This window comes from Salvia splendens, chromosome 5 (assembly GCF_004379255.2).
Source record: "Salvia splendens isolate huo1 chromosome 5, SspV2, whole genome shotgun sequence".
NCBI lineage: Eukaryota > Viridiplantae > Streptophyta > Magnoliopsida > Lamiales > Lamiaceae > Salvia > Salvia splendens.
Genome location: NC_056036.1, coordinates 5,199,759 through 5,219,035, shown reverse-complemented (window position 1 = coordinate 5,219,035; position 19,277 = coordinate 5,199,759). Strand labels below are relative to the sequence as shown.

Genomic DNA, 19,277 nt, shown 5'->3' with positions numbered 1-19,277 from the left:
TCGAACCGGAAAACCGAAAAAAACGAATCAAATTTTAAATTTCGATTTGATTCAGGTTGAATATTCGATTTTCGATTATTTTTCTCACCTAGGTGATTACCCAACTTACTTAAGAGCTGCAGCGGTTGAAGGACGGAGTCCATCCGTCCGTGCCAGCGGAAAGGCACCCGCTGTCCGCCGCTGCGCTCTCGCAGCTGGCACGGTGTTGCTCGATGCATCGAGCATGTCCGTGCCAGCGAGCAGCTGACGTGTCCTCCTCTGATTGGCCAACGGCAATACCATTGGCAAATTTTTTTTAAAATCGGATTTTAATTAAAAAATCCGATTAAAAATATAAAAAAAATTCCCTCTTCCCAAAAAAATATATCCGTTTTCTCCCCACTTTTAATTTATTTTTCATTTTTTCACCGAAAATTCACATTTTATCTATAAATACCCCCACTTCCACACAAAAAATTTCACACCACACTACACAATTCTCATCTAAATTCTCTCCATTTCCATTCTTACAATTCTTAATCTTTCTTTCACTCTTACAACAAAAAAATGTCCGACTCCGGCGATCACCCCTCCGACTCCCGCGGTTGGAACCACGAATGGTTCGGCTCGCAACCATTTCCTAGTCCGGAAATGGAATTTTCGGCCCCTCCTCAAACCCAAAGTTCGAAAGCTTCGGGTGGTTATCGGCCTTACCCGGTGGACGACCAAGATGCCCCCCGAGGGGCAATACGGGTGGGCACCCGAACCACCCGTATCTAGAGCGAGAGGGAGCGGCGGCTCTCAAACTCCTCCTGTTCCTACTCGTGGTGTCCGCACCCCGTACACTCCAGGGGAGATGGATCAATTATTCAAAGCATTTTTGTCTATCTCCGAAGATCCGGAGATTGACACGAACCAATCCGGGGACCATTTTTGGTGGCGCATCTGTCGCCAGTACAATCAAAACCGGCCAGCTGGAACAATCGAGCGCAACGAGAGTATGGTGCGCAATGTCATATACAGAGCCAACGAAGAAATCTAAAAGTTCCAGGGGTATTACCTCCAGGAAGAGCGATCGGCGGGGAGAGGCAGAAGCGAGGTCGACATCATCAGTGCCGCGTTGGCAACCTACCAATCCCAACACTACAAACCGTTCAAGTACCTAAATGTTTGGCAGGAGGTGCGTGTGCATCCGAAGTATAGGGGAGGCGTATCATCCTCCTTTAGCTCCTCCGAAAAACGGTCGAGGTCAGTATCCCTATCCGACGCCGGCTCCGATGAGGTGTCCACCCAGCTCGCCAGAGCTAACTTGGGTAGCCCCGACGCCGGCCCAAGTAGTTCCCAACGCCGGCCGCAAGGAAGGAAGAAGTCAACGGCCAACCGTCGGCGCGCCGCGACTCCATCGGCCCCTGATCACGCTCCCTTTGTGCCACCTCAACCCCCCACCAACTCGTTGTGGGGGGTTTTGGCCCAACTCAATTTGGCCGATAGGTCAACTATGACCCCCGAGCAACTTCGATCGCATGTGGCAATGATATGGGTCTCCAAAGAACATTGGGGGTAGAGTCGGATGAATAGTCTTCCACGGGGGTATTTTTAGCCTTTAATTATGTAATTTTTATTTTTTAGGATTTTAATTATGTAATTTTTATTTTTTTAGGAGTTTAATTATGTAATTTTTATTTTTTTTATAATTTGTAATAGTATTCCGGGTAATTTTAATGCATTTTAATATTGTGGAAATGTTTTTATTTAAATTGAATAATAGAATGGTAGGACTCTTGAGCTTGTCATTGCGGAAGAGCACGGATATGAGTGTTGTGCTCTTGCCTAAGGACAAGGAGTAAAAGTGGGTCCGGAGAGGGGATGCTGTAAGCTTGGTAAGAATTACAGACCCGTTGATGACAAGCGGGCCTACCACAGACACGAGAGCCCCAGGGCGGGTTCAGGCCACTGTGGTTAAGACGGAGAATGCGACAATGCTAACCATAGATTTCGATTTCGTGTTCACGGGTGGAGAGTATGGAGGAAGCTGTCATTCTCAATACTCGCTCTTATTTTGTGCTTCATTATCTCCAACCCCGTCCTATGTTTGTCAATATTAGTTACTTGAAAAATCATAAAAAGAGATCATTTTATATTTTGCCTTTACAATATATGGATTGTTGCTTTCTTTTATCTATAGTCAATACAATCAATGTACGTGGATGATACAAAAATACAATGTACATACACTCGGAGTACATTTTTGTGCAACGAAAAAAAAAAGACAAAGACTGCAATGGTATTATCCAAAACTTATATGAGTAATCATAAATCTTATTAGAATGGAATACTTCCTTCACAATAGGCCTTTATTCGAGCGGAGTCTGTGGATAAACCACCACATTTAAATTCGATCATTGGAGTTGCCGATGATCAGGTAGCTCCGCCCGCTTCACTCTGTTTCTTCATCCACCATCCTTTTTAAGCAATAACCACTGCACCGAATTTGTGTTTGGAGGCTGTTGACAACCTTTTTTGTTGTGACTTCTATTTCCTGGATCCGACATTGCATTAGGATTAGGATGACTTTGGATTAATGCCAATCAAACTACTGCTGCTGTCTGATAAAACACATTCCTCTCCAAAATCAATGGATTGGAAATCAGATTCCTCATGATAAGATGCCAAAACTGAGGCCTCTTCCCTTACTCTAATTCCTTCCAATTCCGTTGCTACTTCCTTCATCGTTGGCCTTTTCTTACCAATTGGATTCAGACATCTCCGAGCAAGATCCGCCATAATTACAACCTCGTCCGCCCTTCCTTCCAAAACCTCCGGATCAAGAATATCGACCAAACGATCCCCCTCCATCGAATCCAAGAAATCCGCAGCTAGATTCCTCCCTGATTCCACTCCAGCAGCCGAAACAGCTTTCTCCCCAGTTAGAATCTCAACAACCACCACCCCAAAGCTATAAACATCGCTCTTTTCTGTGAATTGACTCGACCAGAAGTACTGCGGGTCCAAGTACCCAAAAGTCCCAAACACCCTCGTGGTGAGATGAGTTTGGTCCACTCCCACTGACCTCGATATCCCAAAATCCGAAACCTTGGCTTGGTACTTACCATCCAACAGTATGTTTGTCGACTTGACGTCTCTGTGATAGATAGGTGATGCCGCGGAATGATGCAAGTACGAAAGCGCTCCAGCTACCTCAGCCGCGATCCTGACGCGCATCCTCCACGACAACGGAAAATCCCTGTTCCGGACATGGATATGCTGGGACAGGGTCCCGTTCGGGACAAACTCGTAGACGAGGACCGGAGCCTCTGTCTCGAGACAACACCCTACCAAGGCCACCACATTCCTGTGATTGATCTGCGACATTATCACCACCTCATTCACGAATTCTTCAACATCTCCAACCCTCTTCGCCTTCTTCACCGCCACAATCCTCCCGTCGCGAAGCATCCCTTTGTAGACCGTGCCCTGCCCACCACGACCTAGTATTCGATCTTCGTCGTACCCGTCGGTCGCGCGCGCCAGCTCTGTGGGGTCGAAGAATTTGATTCTCTCCGTGGCGCCGGATAAAGAGAGGCGCTGCTCCAGCAACAACCCTCCGTTGTTCTTGAAGTATCTCCTTCTCCGGTTAGTTCTGATCTTGATCCTGATCAGTTTGAACAATAACCAGAATCCACATAACAACATTAAGACTCCTCCGGCGCTGCTGATGCCAATGATTACAGACTTGATGCGGCTGTCTCTGCTTCGATTCTTGCAGTAGAAACTCCCTTGTGTGTTGAAACAATCACTTCCAATTCCACAGATATTGTTCAAGCTGGAGCTACTGCATTCGTCGATGTCAACACATGACAAATATGGATTCCCCCGAAACCCCTGTCGACAGCGACACCTGCTCATGTTGAATCTATACTCATTATCATCGAATGTATGTGCATCCACGCTCCGATTCTCACACACAACCCCACTCATCAAATTCCATTCATCGACGTAGAGTTGCTGGCACCGTCCTCATCGCTAGTTCCATCTCGGCCATCGGAGCTGAGAAATTCACGTAATCCCCGTACTCACTCGACAGCCATCTGTAGTCTGCAAGAAAAGCATACCCACAAACTACAGAATCCCCACCTCCACCACTCACGGCGTAGGCGGCCTGGACTCGCTGAGACATCTCAGGCACGATGATGGAGCAGCAGTTGATGCCGTAGCAGACATTGGTGGAGTCGCCGCAAGATGGGCGGCATCCGCCTGAGGAGGGAGCGGGGCCCGCGAGGGAGACCTCGGTGCTGCAGCCGACTACAATGATTCGGTTGATGGAAGCGCCGTATGAGAAGGGGGAGTGGAGGAGGGATTGGCCGAGCTGGAATTGGCCTTTGGTTGAGGAGCAGTTGAGAGGGGTGGTTTTCTGCATTACTCGGACTGTGTTGTCGTTCAGTGAGAACTCGGTGACTTCCAAGCCGGTGGATTTGAGGATTGGTTTTGATTGGTTGATGCATTCGATGGCGTAGGAGGAGTTGAAGCTGCAATTGGGGCCGATGCCGAAGGGGTAAGGGATGCTTATGTCTCCGCATTTTTCTTGGCACCCATTTTTGGAAAGTTGTGTTTCTTGAGATGATGATAAGGTAAAGGTGGTGATGATGAGGAGGAGTGTTATTGGAAGTAGATTCATTGTTCTTTCACAGCTGCAAGGAGTTGAAAGAGATTACTATTATAACACTGACTTTGATCTTTCATCATAAGCGCCTACAATTCTACGAAAAGAATGAATTAATTGAAGTTTGGACTTTTCGAGTCTTCCACCCAAAAATAAAAAAAGCATATATTCCCTGTAAGAAATTCTTACATGCATTTCTTACATGTGTGTGTGTGTGTATGTTTGATAGATATGTGTTCAAGTGGGAATGAGTTCAATTAAGGATTTGATGTGCGTGTCCTAATTAGAGAAAATTCCAAACAAAGATGCGTGTTCAAAAACGAAACATCAAAATGAAGCAAATAAGTGGAAATCCAATTAATATCTAGCAACAACTAAAATGGACTTCAACAAAGACTCAGTTAGGCCTAAACCATTTAATTTATTCTAGTGTAATAACGTGACGAGCATATTATGATCTTAAGAAGAAAAGAAGTGGAGTAGTAGAACATACCCTTGAACTTTGATGATTGGAGTTGAAGATTGCAGACCAAAATCTGCAGTATAGAACAAATTAAAAAGAGTAAATATTTATTATATAGATGGATAAGTATTGAAATTTGGTGAATAAGTATTACTCCTATATATGTGGGAATGCAATAAGAAGGGATTTGTTGACAAGACTTGTAATAGTTGAATTTTGAATTTTGTGTTATACAATGAAATAAGAAGACTAATTCTATTTTCCTGCGTACTATTATTCCTCATCCTGTAAAAGTAATTCATTAATTTCCCACTTTAACAAAATTATCATTTTTATGTGTTGGTTTAGTAATAAAGTAATTATTAGTATTATTTAATTGGCCCAAATTTCTCAAATTTGAATACATCATTAAGTGGTCGTTGAAATATTTTGCCTAAAATGAATTGTTAACTAAAATCTTTTTTAAAATCTTTTTAAAATCGAATTTAATAAAAAAATAAAATAAAATAAAAAATTTAAAAACGGTAATATGACCGTTCAACTGTCATTTTTAAAAAATCTTTTTTTTTCTTTTTTTATTCTATAAATACTCATCTTTCACACACACAAACACACATCTATTCTCCTCAAATCATCTCTCTTTCCTCTCCAATTTTCATCTCAAATCATCTCTTTTATTCTTCTCCCAAATTTAACCCATTCATGGATCCATTTGAGCAAATGCGTCGAATAATGGAAGAATCGCTTGAAGAAGATCGACGTAGGGAGGCGGAGGAAGCCGTGCCGCCCCAACGACGATCCCGGACTTACATCCATCGTAACCGGGAGGAAGCCGCTGCAAGGTTAGTACGCGACTACTTCTGTGATAACCCGGTATGGGGAGAGACCTACTTCCGTCGTCGTTTTCGCATGCGGAAACCGCTATTTCTGCACATCGCAAATACATTGGCAGCCCGGAAAGAGTTCTTCCAAGAAGGGTTCGACTCCATTGGCCGTCCCAGCCACACGACGCTGCAGAAATGTACTGCAGCAATCCGTCAGCTTGCTACTGGACAAACGACGGATTTGTTCGACGAATACCTCCACATTGGAGAAAGCACTTGGAGAATGTGCTTGATGAACTGCTACAAATGCGCCCGGGCAGCCTTCACCGACGAATTTCTCCGGAAGCCAAGCATGGCAGATTGTCAGTATCTACTCCACCTTCACGAAGAAGTGCACGGATTCCCCTGGATGTTTGGCAGCGTCGATTGCATGCATTGGCAATGGAAGAATTGCCCCGTGGCGTGGAGGGGGTCATACACGAGCGGCCACAAAGGCACCCACCCCACCGTTATACTCGAGTCCATTGCTGACTACCGGCTATGGATTTGACATGTGTACTTCAGGGTCCCCGGATCGAACAACGACGTCAACGTGCTCAACCGATCCGACCTATTCGCCGAAGTTTTAGATAGTAAAGCGTCGGCCATCAACTTCATCGCTAACAACCGGCTGTATAAAATTAGGTACTATCTTGCCGACGGCATCTACCCGAAGTGGCCAACCTTCGTGAAGACGTTCAACAGGCCGGTGAACGAAAAACAGGCTCTTTTTGCACAGAAGCAAGAGGCTGCTCGCAAGGATGTGGAGAGGGCGTTCGGGGTTCTCCAAGCGCGCTTCAACATTATCAAAGCCTCGGCTCGTACATGGTTTATGGAGAATATGGTCGACATCATGTATACGTGCATAATCTTGCACAACATGATTGTCGCCGACGAAGGACCTGAGGCGGGAAATTGGTTCGACCCTGAAACCCCAGGAAGCTGAAACCCCAGGAAGCTCTACAGCAAGTAGTCCACCTCGCAGTGGAGTGCATCCGTCTTTGCAAGAGCGGTTGTCTGTTCGGACAAGGTCACGTGATTCTAACGCCCACACCCAACTCCAGGAGGATCTAATGGAGCACATTTAGGTAAAGTTTGGCAACCGGTATACGCACATGATCTTTCTTCTGCTTCTTTGAGCTTTGAGATTTTGAATTTAGAGAGAGTGAGCGGAAGAAATTAAATTATGTATTTTTCATTTTTTTAGGATTTTTAATTATGTTTTTTTTTTATTTTTTTAGAATTCTAAGTTGTAATTTTATTTTATTTAATGGAGTGTGTTTTTATTAATTGAATTTGTTGGAAATGAAAATAAAAAATGAAATTGAATGAATAGTTAATGGATGAGATGGTTAAGAGACGGTTAAGAGATGGAGGGTTGCAGATGATATCTCTTAGTTAAGAGATTGGATGAAAAGTACAGTGGGGCTCATGAATAGTTTAAGAGATAAAGACGGTTAAGAGACGGATAAGAAACAGCGTTGCGGATGGCCTAACATGCATAGCAAATAGTACACAGTTAAAACCATATAAGAGCTCTTAGCTTATTCTCAGTTAAAACCATATAAGAGCTCTTAGCTTATTCTAATATAAAAAAATTGGAAACAAATTCCACAAAATTCTCACATCCTTCCTCTCAAATTTCTATGCATGTGACTTAGACATTTGAGCTAAATTTAGAAAGCCAAAGTTTTCTTCCTAGCAAATGTCCCTTTGTGTCAAGTCAACAAATATGATTATGTATTTAATTCCAGATTCAACCATAATTATATTTTAGTTATCAAGTTCATCATGTCATTTTTTTAGCTACAATAACCAATACAATAATATTTTTAGTCACAAATTCATTCACAATAATTTTTTTTTCATTTCCTCATTTTTATATTATTCTGCAATTTTAAAAATTCTATTTAAATTATAATATTAGTAAAATAGAATAAAATGAATGAAAATTATAATATTAGTAAATTATAATTATTTTGTGTTTGATGTATTTGAAACTTAACACCTACTACACACATCTTACGTTTATAGTAATTTTGATTTTAAGCTAATTGTCTTAATTTAATTTGTCGATTAAGAATAGTATCATGTCAATTAAAACCAATGACACACATAGATTGATCTAACTAATTAACTGCTAATAAAAAACACTAATGCAACCCACAAACTAGGACTTCATAGATGATACGTTGAAAACTTATTTAACCACATGGAGTATATTTCAAAAGCTTACTATTAAATTGTTTTTGTATAATAAGCAAATGCTTAAATTTATGGAAGTGGCGAACCCAAATTCAACAAAAACAAAGATAAAAAATCATCATATATATACAGATAAGACACAACAAACAAAGCAACAAAAATAATAAAGAAGAAAATGAGTGAGACCCTGGGTTAGAAAGAGCAAGAGGAAGGAAGAGACTGAAAAACAAACAAGCTAGCTAGCAATAGGGGCTAAATCAACATACAAGCAAGGAGGTGAGGTTCGTATATAATCGTGTGTTGCGGAAGAACTCACTTAGCTTCTTATGACAAAATTTGATGTTTGGGTATTAGAATTAGAGGAGAAAATAGAAATTTTAAAATGCTCTGTTCTGATATACTACTACTAGTTGTACTTGTGCATCAAAAACTCTTTCTCCGGAGTCATCGTTATTAACACTCACTCAAACACTCATATTATGATTATGTATAATTAATTATCTATTCCATGGAGACACTCAGTTTGTCTTTGATGGAACATTTATTTCATGTCACTTTCTCAGAAGGAAGATCCAACCGTCTGCAAGAATGAAGTTGAAGCCATTATCAGAGCTGATTAACACAATTTTTTCATCTACTTATTATTTTATGTTAAAAAATACCATTGACATCAATTTTCGACTTGTCATATTTATTTGAGTTGAACATGACAGGGCGTAGATTTCAATCTATCTGCCAATTTCAACACGGTTAATTGTGCTTCTTTTGCCTCAAAATAGTTGAGGTATTTCTTTTCAGCATATGAATTAAGAAATTAATGTATTCAAAAAAGTGGGGAGAGTAAACTACGAGAGAGAGAAAAAAGAGAGTCAAATATGAGATAGGATAAAAATTTTGCAGTGAGACAAGTTCGGGAATCACAATGAAAACGGCCTCACTATTCCTGATCACCGCGCTCTTCATCCACCCAGCGACGGCGGCGGCAGCGCAAGGCGCATCTCTGTAGAAGCCGAGCTACCGGGAAAAATGTGGAAACGTCGTCGTTCCATATCCTTTCGGCATCAGAATGAACTGCAGCGCTAATGCACCTTTCACGATCATCAGCAACGAAAGCTTCAATCCCCCGAGACCATTTTTCATGGGGCAAATAGGGTTCGAAGAGTTAGTAGATATCTCGTTGGCCACCAAAACAGTTAAGGTGATGCAGTCCGTTTCTCCTCTCAACTGCTCTAAAGATAGGAAGTTGCTGCAGCTGGCACAGCCCATGGCTGCATTTTACGTCGCCACCTTCTCCAGTGTCTACAACAGATTGGTCGTTGTTGGCTGCCAGAATGTCGTTTCTCTGCTCCCTTCCAACGGCGAATGCAACCCCATCTGCGCAGTCTCATCCACCTGCGAAGGAATGAATTGCTGCCAGAACGTGATCCCGCCTAGGAAGAGTGAAATCGAGTTCTTCTACAGTAATCCCAACGTCGATAGCAATGCTTCTCTCACTATGTGTTTATGAATGATCAAAGATGGCTGATCAACGAATACGCTAACTACACTGACTTGAGTGGGAGTTCGAGATATCCAATGCAACGACGCTGCCTGGGGTTCAATGCAACAAAATTGAGTTTCCATTTTTCTTGTTAGATAACGGACAAAACATGAGCACGACCATATGTTCTTGCAAGCCTGGTTATCAAGGCAGTCCTTATTTGAGCTGCGAGGACATAGACAAGTGCCGGAGTTCGTCATTGAACAAATGCCAAAATGGGACTATGTGTGTCAACACGCCAGGTTCGTACTTATGTCAAGTTCGGAGTGATGGAAAAGGAGCCAAGATGAAAACAGTAATCATCGGTATCAGCTGCGGCTTAGGTGGGTTGGTATTGCTCGGAGGGCGTTGGTGTTTTCCCAAGTCGCAAGGAAGAGAATCGAAGCAAGCAGTAAGAAGAAGTTCTTCAAGCAAAATGGCGGATTCTTGCTGCTGTCTTCTACTAATAACGCCGCAGAGAATATCAGATTCTTCGACTCCAAAGAATTGGCATTGGCCACTGACCACTACAACGAGAATCGCATACTTGGACGTGGTGGGCAAGGCACTATCTACTAAGGAATGCTACCCGGTGGACGAATCGTCGCGGTGAAAAAATCCGAGAAGATGGATGAATCAGAGGTTGGAGCATTCGTGAATGAAGTTGTGATACTGTCCCAGCTCAATCATAGGAATGTGGTGAAGTTGCTAGGATGTTGTCTGGAGACCGAGGTTCCTCTTCTTGTCTATGAGTTTATTCCAAACGGTGCGCTCTTCCAACACATCCATGATCTAGGAAACGAGTTCCCTTTGTCAAGGAAGATTCGTCTCAGAATCGCAACAGAAGTAGCAGCTGCTCTTGCTTACCTCCATTACTCTGCATCAGTTCCTATCTATCACAGAGACATCAAGTCAACCAACATACTCCTAGACGAGAAGTATCACGCCAAAGTGTCAGATTTTGGTGTGTCGAGGTCGTTCAACGTGGATCAAACTCACGTGACCACGCGAGTGATGGGGACTTTCGGGTACATGGATCCCGAGTACTTCCAGTCGAATCAGTTCACAGAAAAGAGCGACGTGTACAGCTTTGGCGTGGTTGTGGTGGAGCTTCTGATGGGGGGAGAAAGCAGTCACTGCAGCGGCTAAGGAGGGAGGAGTCTGGTCGCCAGTTCTTGCACTCGATGCAAGGAGATAAATTGTATGACATTCTTGATCCTGAGGTGATGAGAGAGGGTGGGGTGGAAGATGTTGTGGCGGTGGCAAGGCTTGCTCGGAGATGTCTGAGTCTGGACGGAAAGCAAAGGCCGATAATGAAGGAAGTGGCGATGGAGTTGGAAGCCGTCCAAATGGGGAAGCTAGCCTCGAATCTGCAAACATGTGGTGAAGAAGAAACACAGCCTGCAGTTTATGATTCTTTGTATATCTCAGACACCACCGGTTTTAGCACAACTGCAAATTCATCGGAGTTTCCTTTTCTGTCTAGGAGTTCATGAACTGAAGTGTTCTGTTTGTAACAATTAAGATAAGGAGGCAATGAAGTCAACTTAGTTTGTAAGGCGTTTCTTCTCCGCGGACTAGGATAGCAAGTAGGTTCCTCTTAAGCATTCAGTCATTCACAATACAAAAATCGAAAAGATAGCAAATGCATCAGATCACAAGTCACTAGTACAACTACATCTAATATTCATGTGGCATGTTTCGATAGTAATAAGCATTCCATTCAATTTCTTCAACACAAAACATCAATTCCCAAATCATTATACAACTCCTATCTAGTCATTATTCAACCTACAGCTTCCACATATTAAACCAAAACATTCGACTTTACAACCCACAGTTCAACACCTACAACCATTTTCTAACACATTCAACATAATTACAGATTAGTTTAAGCTAATAAACAATTGCCTGACCCTAAATTAACCCTTAATTTTGGTCCACAGAGATTATGCACAAGGCCTTGGTCTCCTTCACCAATACATATTCAAACCTACTACATTACCTCCTAATGAAACATAAATGAATTTATTTCAACTTAATCAAACCAAATTAGCAAAAAGTTTCCATCCCTAGGTTTTAATTCTTTTCCCGATTTAAAAATAGTACTATTCAAGTTCCTATGGTATATCAATAATTATAAAAGCAAAAACCCAATTTCAAAATGAAGAACCAGCTATGTGTTTGTGTCAAGTGTATGCAGACAAAGAGAAAAGACCGGACCTGTATACAGACGCGGCGGTCGGAGTCAGTGGTGCAGCGACGGCGTGGCGGTGGTTGCGGCGATGTCGAAGAAAAGGAATGTGACTTTGACTCCCAATTTTAGTTATTTTGATCCAATTAAGTACTTTAATAATGTTTCCAAATAATTTCTCAGACACTCTCCAACATTATTTAATTACAATTATTTTTGAATTAAATTATTTTATTCGTAAATTATACTCCACTAATTCATTGCATTAAAAAATTAAATACTCCTCCGTATTTCCAATTTATTTTCCAATATCCTCAATCCAACTAAATTTAAATATCTTTCCAAAACAAATTATTTGAACTTATTATCCTTTCTCAATTTTAAGTATCTTTTATAATTATATTTCCTTTTTTAAAAGTCTAATTATTTATACTTAATATATTGTATAATATTAAAATAATTTAGATTTATTAAAGTTGTTTCTCTCACTTATTATATTTCTTTTGTGAATCTTACTGATTAGTTAAAATATGACTTGTTTAAAATTATAAAATCTCTAATTTCTTATAATGTGCTACTCCATTTGTCCCATGTTGTCACGACCGCATTTTCTAAGGATAGAAAACACAGTTGATCGCGACTAGGGGAGGATTAAAGAAGCGGGGAAAGAAATAAGGGGAAAAATAAAATCAAGCATTGGTTGCGAGACATGACTAATTAAATGCTGATACATAGAAGAAAGATACTCGATCATGAAGACTCGAGTAATTGTTTGAAAAAAATTTCAAAATATCAGAGTTTTGAACAAAATAGACTTGAGTCTTTTAAAATGCACAACGGAAGCAAATGAACGCGGTTCCATGTATGAAGACATGAACCTCCGAGAGTCAAAATCTGACTGAATTAAATGTCTTGTCTCAATAGCACTTCCTCCACCACTTCGCTGCTCAACCTGCACATTTAGAAATATATGCAGGGTTGAGTACAAAAAGTACTCAGTGAACACATTGCCGAAAATTACACATATACATTTGAAAATATTGTCAAGCCATCATCACAGTAACACTCGGGGTGTTGTTGAAAAGACCCGAGCTTACTAAAAATATCACATTGGGTTGCAACCCCTTTTTCTGGTACTTAGCCATATCTGATCACATTGTGCCGTCGAGATGGTGTTCTCGCACGGTCACCTTCTCTGCCCATCATGTCAGAGGTATTCTTGTGCCCCGGGAAGGTGGCCACCTTCCACGGTCACCTGCTCTGCCCAACATGTCAGAGGGAGCTTGTGTACACTAGTCCGAGTGGGGACACCACCCTCACTGGGACCCGAATTCGACTTATATCATCATTCATAATTCACTTGGCCGTAGCCAACAGATAGGCATCATACACAAAAACATTTATGGCAAGACAACATCTTTAAAAATCAAGAACATGTGTTCAAGTTTTCATAAAATAAAATTTGTATTTTTAGTATAAGAAAGCTCACCTTGATCGCTTAGTTTCCTTAACTTGAATTTCTTACTCCGACCTTACTTGCGGAGATAGCCTTTTGAAAACAAACAACGTACTAATAAGACTCGAGAAATTCACATACTTATAGAAATGCATGCCCCTACTTTATTTCTTTTATCATTTGATCACCGTTAGAAAATTTTAGAAACTTGAATAATAATTAAATCGGGAAAAATTAATTAATAGTCTTTCTTTATTAAACTTAATTATTTCTGTAATTGAGAACGCCGTCTCCCTCTTTCTTTCCATTTCCTTAGCGGCCGCCCGAGGTGTCACGGGGCGATGTCGGTCGGCCCCTTGCGTCTCCACTCAAATTTTTCCATCATCGGGAACTCAATAATTTATTCGGGAATTAAAATAATTAAGCTCCAAGCTCGAATCCTCAAATAAATTCCACTCCTACAATATTTAATTTCCAAGTCCACTAGTTTAATTATGTAGCTCAATCCAACAAAATCTCCCGGCCCAAAACATAATTAAATAAATGACCCCATGGTCCATTTCAATAAATGAGGCAGCCCATTTATTCCCTCCATTCAATTCTGGGCCCAAATTCCTTTTAATTAATTATTAGCCCAACTACTTAAATGGAAAAAGAAAAGAGGCATGAAGCCCACATTCATACTCTCTTTCGTCGTGCATCCCCCATTCATATTCTCTTTCTCCCCTTTTTCTCATCTCCAATTTCCAATCCCTAATTTGGAGAACACTGTGGCAGCGGTTCTTTTCCCCCTCTCGCCGACCCTTCTCCTTCCTCATCCCGGAGCCAAACCGACGAGAGTCGGTCGCCACGCTCACGCTCTCCTCCGATCATTGTCACCGGCGTCGAATCCTTTCTCCCGACGAGGTTGCCGACAGAGAAGGCGTCGCTCCCTGCCTCCCTGCGAAGTTACCAATAGGAAGGAGGCGTCGCCTCCCTTCCACGGCGTCGATACCGACCGCCGCTGCCTCCAACTCCTCACCGCCGATCCTCCGTCGCTGCTGGTGGCCGTCGTCCAGCAACCGTCTCGGCTGTCTGAAATCAGCCGCTGCTGCTGCCGCTGCATAGAGCCGGCTGTTTGTTCGCCGCTGCTCCGTCGGTGGTCGTGCAGCCCCGAAACATCACGGCAGCCCCCGATTCGTCCCGAAACCAATCCGAACCACCCCGAAACAGCCCCGAACAAAAAGGTTCCGATTGTTCAATTCGCATGGTAAACATATAAGTTCTGATTGTTCAATTCGCATTTCGATTTTGCCATGAGAAAGTTCAATTGTGTTAAATGCTTGAGTTATGCTATTAGTTCGGTTGATGCTATGATTATGCATATGCTTACATATATTGAAAGAAAAGAAAGGACTTGGTGTTTACCTTTTGATGGGGAAGTAAAGTGTTGTTGGATTGTAGAAATCTCCCTCCTCGGACTCCTCTATATTTTGTGGGGTTGGTGTGTGCAGAGAGAATAGATGGTGTGATGGTGATGTGGGGGTGAAGAAAACAATTGTGTATATGTATAAAAGATGGCGGTGAAAGTGGCGTGGGTAGCAAGTTGGTTGTGGCAAGTTGCCTGCCACATTCCTATCTCAAATCTCTTTTGTCAGAGGAGGGGAAAAGATTTGTCTACTCTAATTAAATGCATCAATTAATGTTGTGTTGAAAAAAAAAACGATCTACCCCCTCTCTCTTTTTTTATTTTATTTTATTTGTTTATTAAAGTAACTATTTGAGTATTTATTCACTTGTTCATTTAATTTGGTGTAGGTATGATCAGTTCAAGTTTGTGGTTGTCCGCGTTGAAGTTCCCGATTTTCATTAGAACACAGGATGTATAGATTAAATTTTGTTGGACTTTTGTTGGATATATCGGACATATAAATTTTTATTTTGGGATCTTATTTATTTATTTATTTATTATATATTTATTTATATTCATATAGGTGTATTATATATTTGCATGTTCTATTCACTTGCCTATCGTCAAAACAAATAACGACGACAATCTATCGTAGCTAGGATTTAATCGCATAAAAGTCACTTATATAGGTAATCAAGCTAATAATTTCTAATAATATTGGCTTAGCGGGTCGTTACACATGTTCCTCGCACTTTTCATTTTTTGTCGTAAATTTTAGATTGATTTTTTAGTGTTGTTAAATTACTGTATTTTAAGTATAATGATAAATCATTTAATAAAGGAACACTGAACTAACTATAATATAGTATAAATTAAATGCTCTAGTACTTACTTAAAAATAAATATACCAAAATGCATGAATATGTATGTGTGAGTTGACCAAGCGGTAGATATATTAATGTTTAAGGCCAAATGTTTCAAATTTGAGTCCTTGTGGCGTGATCTTTAAATTTAAATTCTTTTATCCATAAAAAAAATACAAGATGACAAACTCGATCCTGCTGTGATATCTTAATCATCATCCACTTTTTTAACAGAAACAACTACAATAGAATGTCTACCCATATATAGTCATTTCATTGGGTAACTATATTTCTGTGGGTCTTGTTGACATCAATTTAGATTTTTCAATCCATTGACTGGAGTTGAACTTTACAGGGGCGTGGAATACAATCACTCTGACAATTTCAACACGTTTGATTGTTTACTAATTCAATCGTGGAATACAATCATTCTGACAATTTCAGCACGTTTGATTGTTTACTAATTCAATTTTCAAGCATTAAAACTCATGCAGTTAGACAAGTTTGGGAATCAAAATGAAAATGTCCTCACTGTTCCTGATCACCGCGCTCTTCCTCCACCTAGCGACGACGGTGGCAGGGCAAACGGCCTCTCTGTCGAAGCCGGGCTGCCAGGAAAAGTGTGGAAACGTCGTCGTTCCATATCCTTTCGGCATCAACACGAACTGCAGCGCCGATATATCTTTCACGATCATCTGCAACGAAACCTTCAATCCCCCAAGACCGTTTATCATGGTCCAAGTAGGGTTCGAAGAAGTGGTAGATATCTCGTTGGCCACCAAAACAGTTACGGTGATGCAGTCCATCTCCCCTCTCAACTGCTCTAGCGATCGAAAGCTACAGCAGCTGGCACAGCCTATGGTTACATCTTACGCCACCTTCTCCAACGTCTACAACAGATTGGTCGTTGTCGGCTGCCAGAACGTCGTCTCCCTCCTCCCTTCCTACGGGGAATGCAACCCCATCTGCGGAGAATCATCCATCTGCAATGGAATAAACTGCTGCCAGAACATCATCCCGCCGCGCCAGAGAGAAATCGAGTTCTTCTACAGAAATCCTCAAGCGGACACCAATGCTGCTCTCAGCTGCGGTTATGTGTTCATGACTGATCAAAGATGGCTGCTCAACGAATATGCTAACCACACCAACTTGCATAACTTGTCGTCCTCCATTAGCTTCCAATCGGATCTCCGTGCGCCTCTGGTGCTTGAATGGGAATTCGAGATATCCAATCCCAAGACGCGGCCAGGGGTTCAATGCGACGACATTGATTTGCCATATGTCTTGTTAGGTGGAGAGAACATGAGCTCTACCGTATGTTCTTGCAGGCATGGTTATCAAGGCAATCCTTATTTGAGCTGTGAGGACATAGACGAGTGCAAGAGTTCGTCGTTGAACGACTGCCCAACAGCGACTACGTGTGTCAACAGGCCCGGTTCATTCACATGTCAACTTCCGGCCAATGACAGCGAACCCAGGATGAAACCAGTAATCATTGCTGTCAGCTGCGGCTTAGGTGGGTTGGTTTTGCTCGGAGGGGCGTTGGTGTCTTCCAATGTCGCAAGGAAGAGAATCGAAGCCAACCGTACGAAGAAGTTCTTCAAGCGAAATGGCGGATTCTTGCTGCTGTCCTCTACTAATAACGCTGCCGAAAATATCAGATTCTTCGACTCCAAAGAATTGGAATTGGCCACTGATCGTTACAACGAGAATCGCGTACTTGGTCGCGGCGGACAAGGCACTGTCTACAAAGGAATGTTACCCGATGGAAGAATCGTCGCAGTGAAAAAGTCCGAGAAGATGGATGAATCGGAGGTTGGAGCATTCGTGAATGAGGTCGCCATACTGTCCCAGCTCAATCATAGGAATGTGGTGAAGTTGCTAGGGTGTTGTCTGGAGACCGAGGTTCCTCTTCTCGTCTACGAGCTTGTTCCAAACGGTACGCTCTTTCAACACATACACGATCTAGGCAATGAGTTCCCTTTGCCATGGAAAATGCGTCTCAGAATCGCAACAGAAGTAGCAGCTGCTCTTGCTTACCTGCATTACTCAGCATCGGTTCCTATCTATCACAGAGACATCAAGTCGACCAACATACTCCTAGACGAGAAGTATCACGCCAAAGTGTCGGATTTCGGGACGTCGAGGTCGTTCAACGTGGATCAAACTCACGTGACCACGCGAGTGATGGGGACTTTCGGGTACATGGATCCTGAGTACTTCCAGTCGAATCAGTTCACAGAAAAGAGCGACGTGTACAGCTTTGGCGTGGTTGTGGTGGAGCTTCTGACGGGGGAGAAAGCAGTCACTGCAGCGGCTAAGGAGGAAGGAGGGAGGAGTCTGGTCGCGCAGTTCTTGCACTCGATGCAAGAAGATAAATTGTTCGACATTCTTGATCCCGATGTGGTGAGAGAGGGTGGGGTGGAAGATGTTGTGGCGGTGGCGAGGCTTGCTCGGAGATGTCTGAGTTTGGACGGAAAGCAAAGGCCAACGATGAAGGAAGCGGCGATGGAGTTGGAAGCCGTCCAAATGGGGAAACTAGTTTCGAATCTGCAAACTTGTGATGAAGAAACAGAGCCTGCAATGTCAATTGCAGTATATGATTCTTTGTATACCTCAGAGACCACCAGTTTAAGCACAACTACAGATTCATCAGAGTTTCCTTTTCTGTCCAGGAGTTGATGAGTTCAAGAATTGCTAAATTAGGGAGTAATAAATAATGGTTAGTATAGACACATCTCATATTCATATGTGACAAATTTCTAAGCACTCGATTCAATTTCTTCATCATTCAAAACATCAATTCCCAAACCATTATACAACTCCTATACTAACCACTATTCAACCCTACAACTTCCACATATTCAACACCTACAACCATTTTCTAACACATTCAACATAAATTAATTTAAAGCTAATAAACAATTCCCTGAGCCTAAATGAATCCCTAATTTTGGTACACACGGATTATGCAGAAGGCCTTGGTCTCGTCTCCTTCACCAAGATTTCATTTCTTCTCCCGATTTAAGTATATTCAAGTTCCCAATGGTCTATCAATAATTATCAAAGCAAAAACCCCATTTAAAACACCGGACCTATATACAGACGCGGCGGTCGGAGTCAGTGGTGCAGCGACGGCGCAACGGTGGTTGCGGCGATGACGAAGATAAGGAATGTGACTTTGACTCCTGATGATTGGGCGAATTTTTGATGGTGACAAATGCGGGTAAAAGAAAATATAGATCACGACACAAGGAATTACGTGGTTCGATTTACTGAGGTAAATCTACGTCCACGGGAAGAAAGGAGGGCAAGATTGTATTGCTTGATCTGGTTTACAGCTTACAAATACAGACTTGCTATATGATCTTTGATGTCTAGAGAGCTTTTTTTTTAGTCTATCTGATCTAAGTTCTATTTATACATTGAACTAAGATCGTGGCTTGCATCACCACTAACTAGGTCGTGGCTTACATCATCACTAATTAGGTCGTGGCTTACATCATCACTAATTAGGTCGTGGCTTACATCATCACTAATTAGGTCGTGGATGTCGTGGAGGTCATGAGATCCTGCATGGGTCCACTATCTCTTTGTTTGGTCCGCTATTCTGCATGAGATCCTGCATGAGTTGACACCACTAAATAGATCGTGTAGTGGAGGTCGTGGAGGTTCTGCATGAGTC

The 19,277-nt window shown here is 42.0% G+C and overlaps 4 protein-coding genes and 1 pseudogene across 4 annotated transcripts; 3 read left to right on the top strand and 2 right to left on the bottom strand.

The window, feature by feature from the left end:
- Positions 1-2,112: 2,112 nt before the first annotated feature.
- On the bottom strand, positions 2,113-3,959 carry LOC121804429 (wall-associated receptor kinase-like 9). Its single transcript, XM_042203969.1, has one exon. It carries the CDS (start codon positions 3,955-3,957, stop codon positions 2,542-2,544), a length of 1,416 nt encoding a protein of 471 aa, XP_042059903.1. The 5' UTR covers positions 3,958-3,959; the 3' UTR covers positions 2,113-2,541.
- LOC121804430 (wall-associated receptor kinase-like 10) lies at positions 3,959-4,654 on the bottom strand. Its single transcript, XM_042203970.1, has one exon. It carries the CDS (start codon positions 4,652-4,654, stop codon positions 3,968-3,970), a length of 687 nt encoding a protein of 228 aa, XP_042059904.1. The 3' UTR covers positions 3,959-3,967.
- Positions 4,655-8,496: 3,842 nt separating this feature from the next.
- Positions 8,497-11,919, top strand: LOC121803019 (annotated as a pseudogene).
- Positions 11,920-13,549: 1,630 nt separating this feature from the next.
- LOC121802373 lies at positions 13,550-15,307 on the top strand. The gene is made up of 2 exons (XM_042202039.1): positions 13,550-14,588; positions 15,137-15,307. The coding sequence occupies exons 1-2, from the start codon at positions 14,005-14,007 to the stop codon at positions 15,189-15,191; spliced, it is 639 nt and encodes a 212-aa protein (XP_042057973.1). The 5' UTR covers positions 13,550-14,004; the 3' UTR covers positions 15,192-15,307.
- Positions 15,308-16,065: 758 nt separating this feature from the next.
- LOC121803074 (wall-associated receptor kinase-like 1) lies at positions 16,066-18,311 on the top strand. Its single transcript, XM_042202784.1, has one exon. The coding sequence runs from the start codon at positions 16,109-16,111 to the stop codon at positions 18,272-18,274; it is 2,166 nt and encodes a 721-aa protein (XP_042058718.1). The 5' UTR covers positions 16,066-16,108; the 3' UTR covers positions 18,275-18,311.
- The last annotated feature ends 966 nt before the right edge of the window (positions 18,312-19,277 follow it).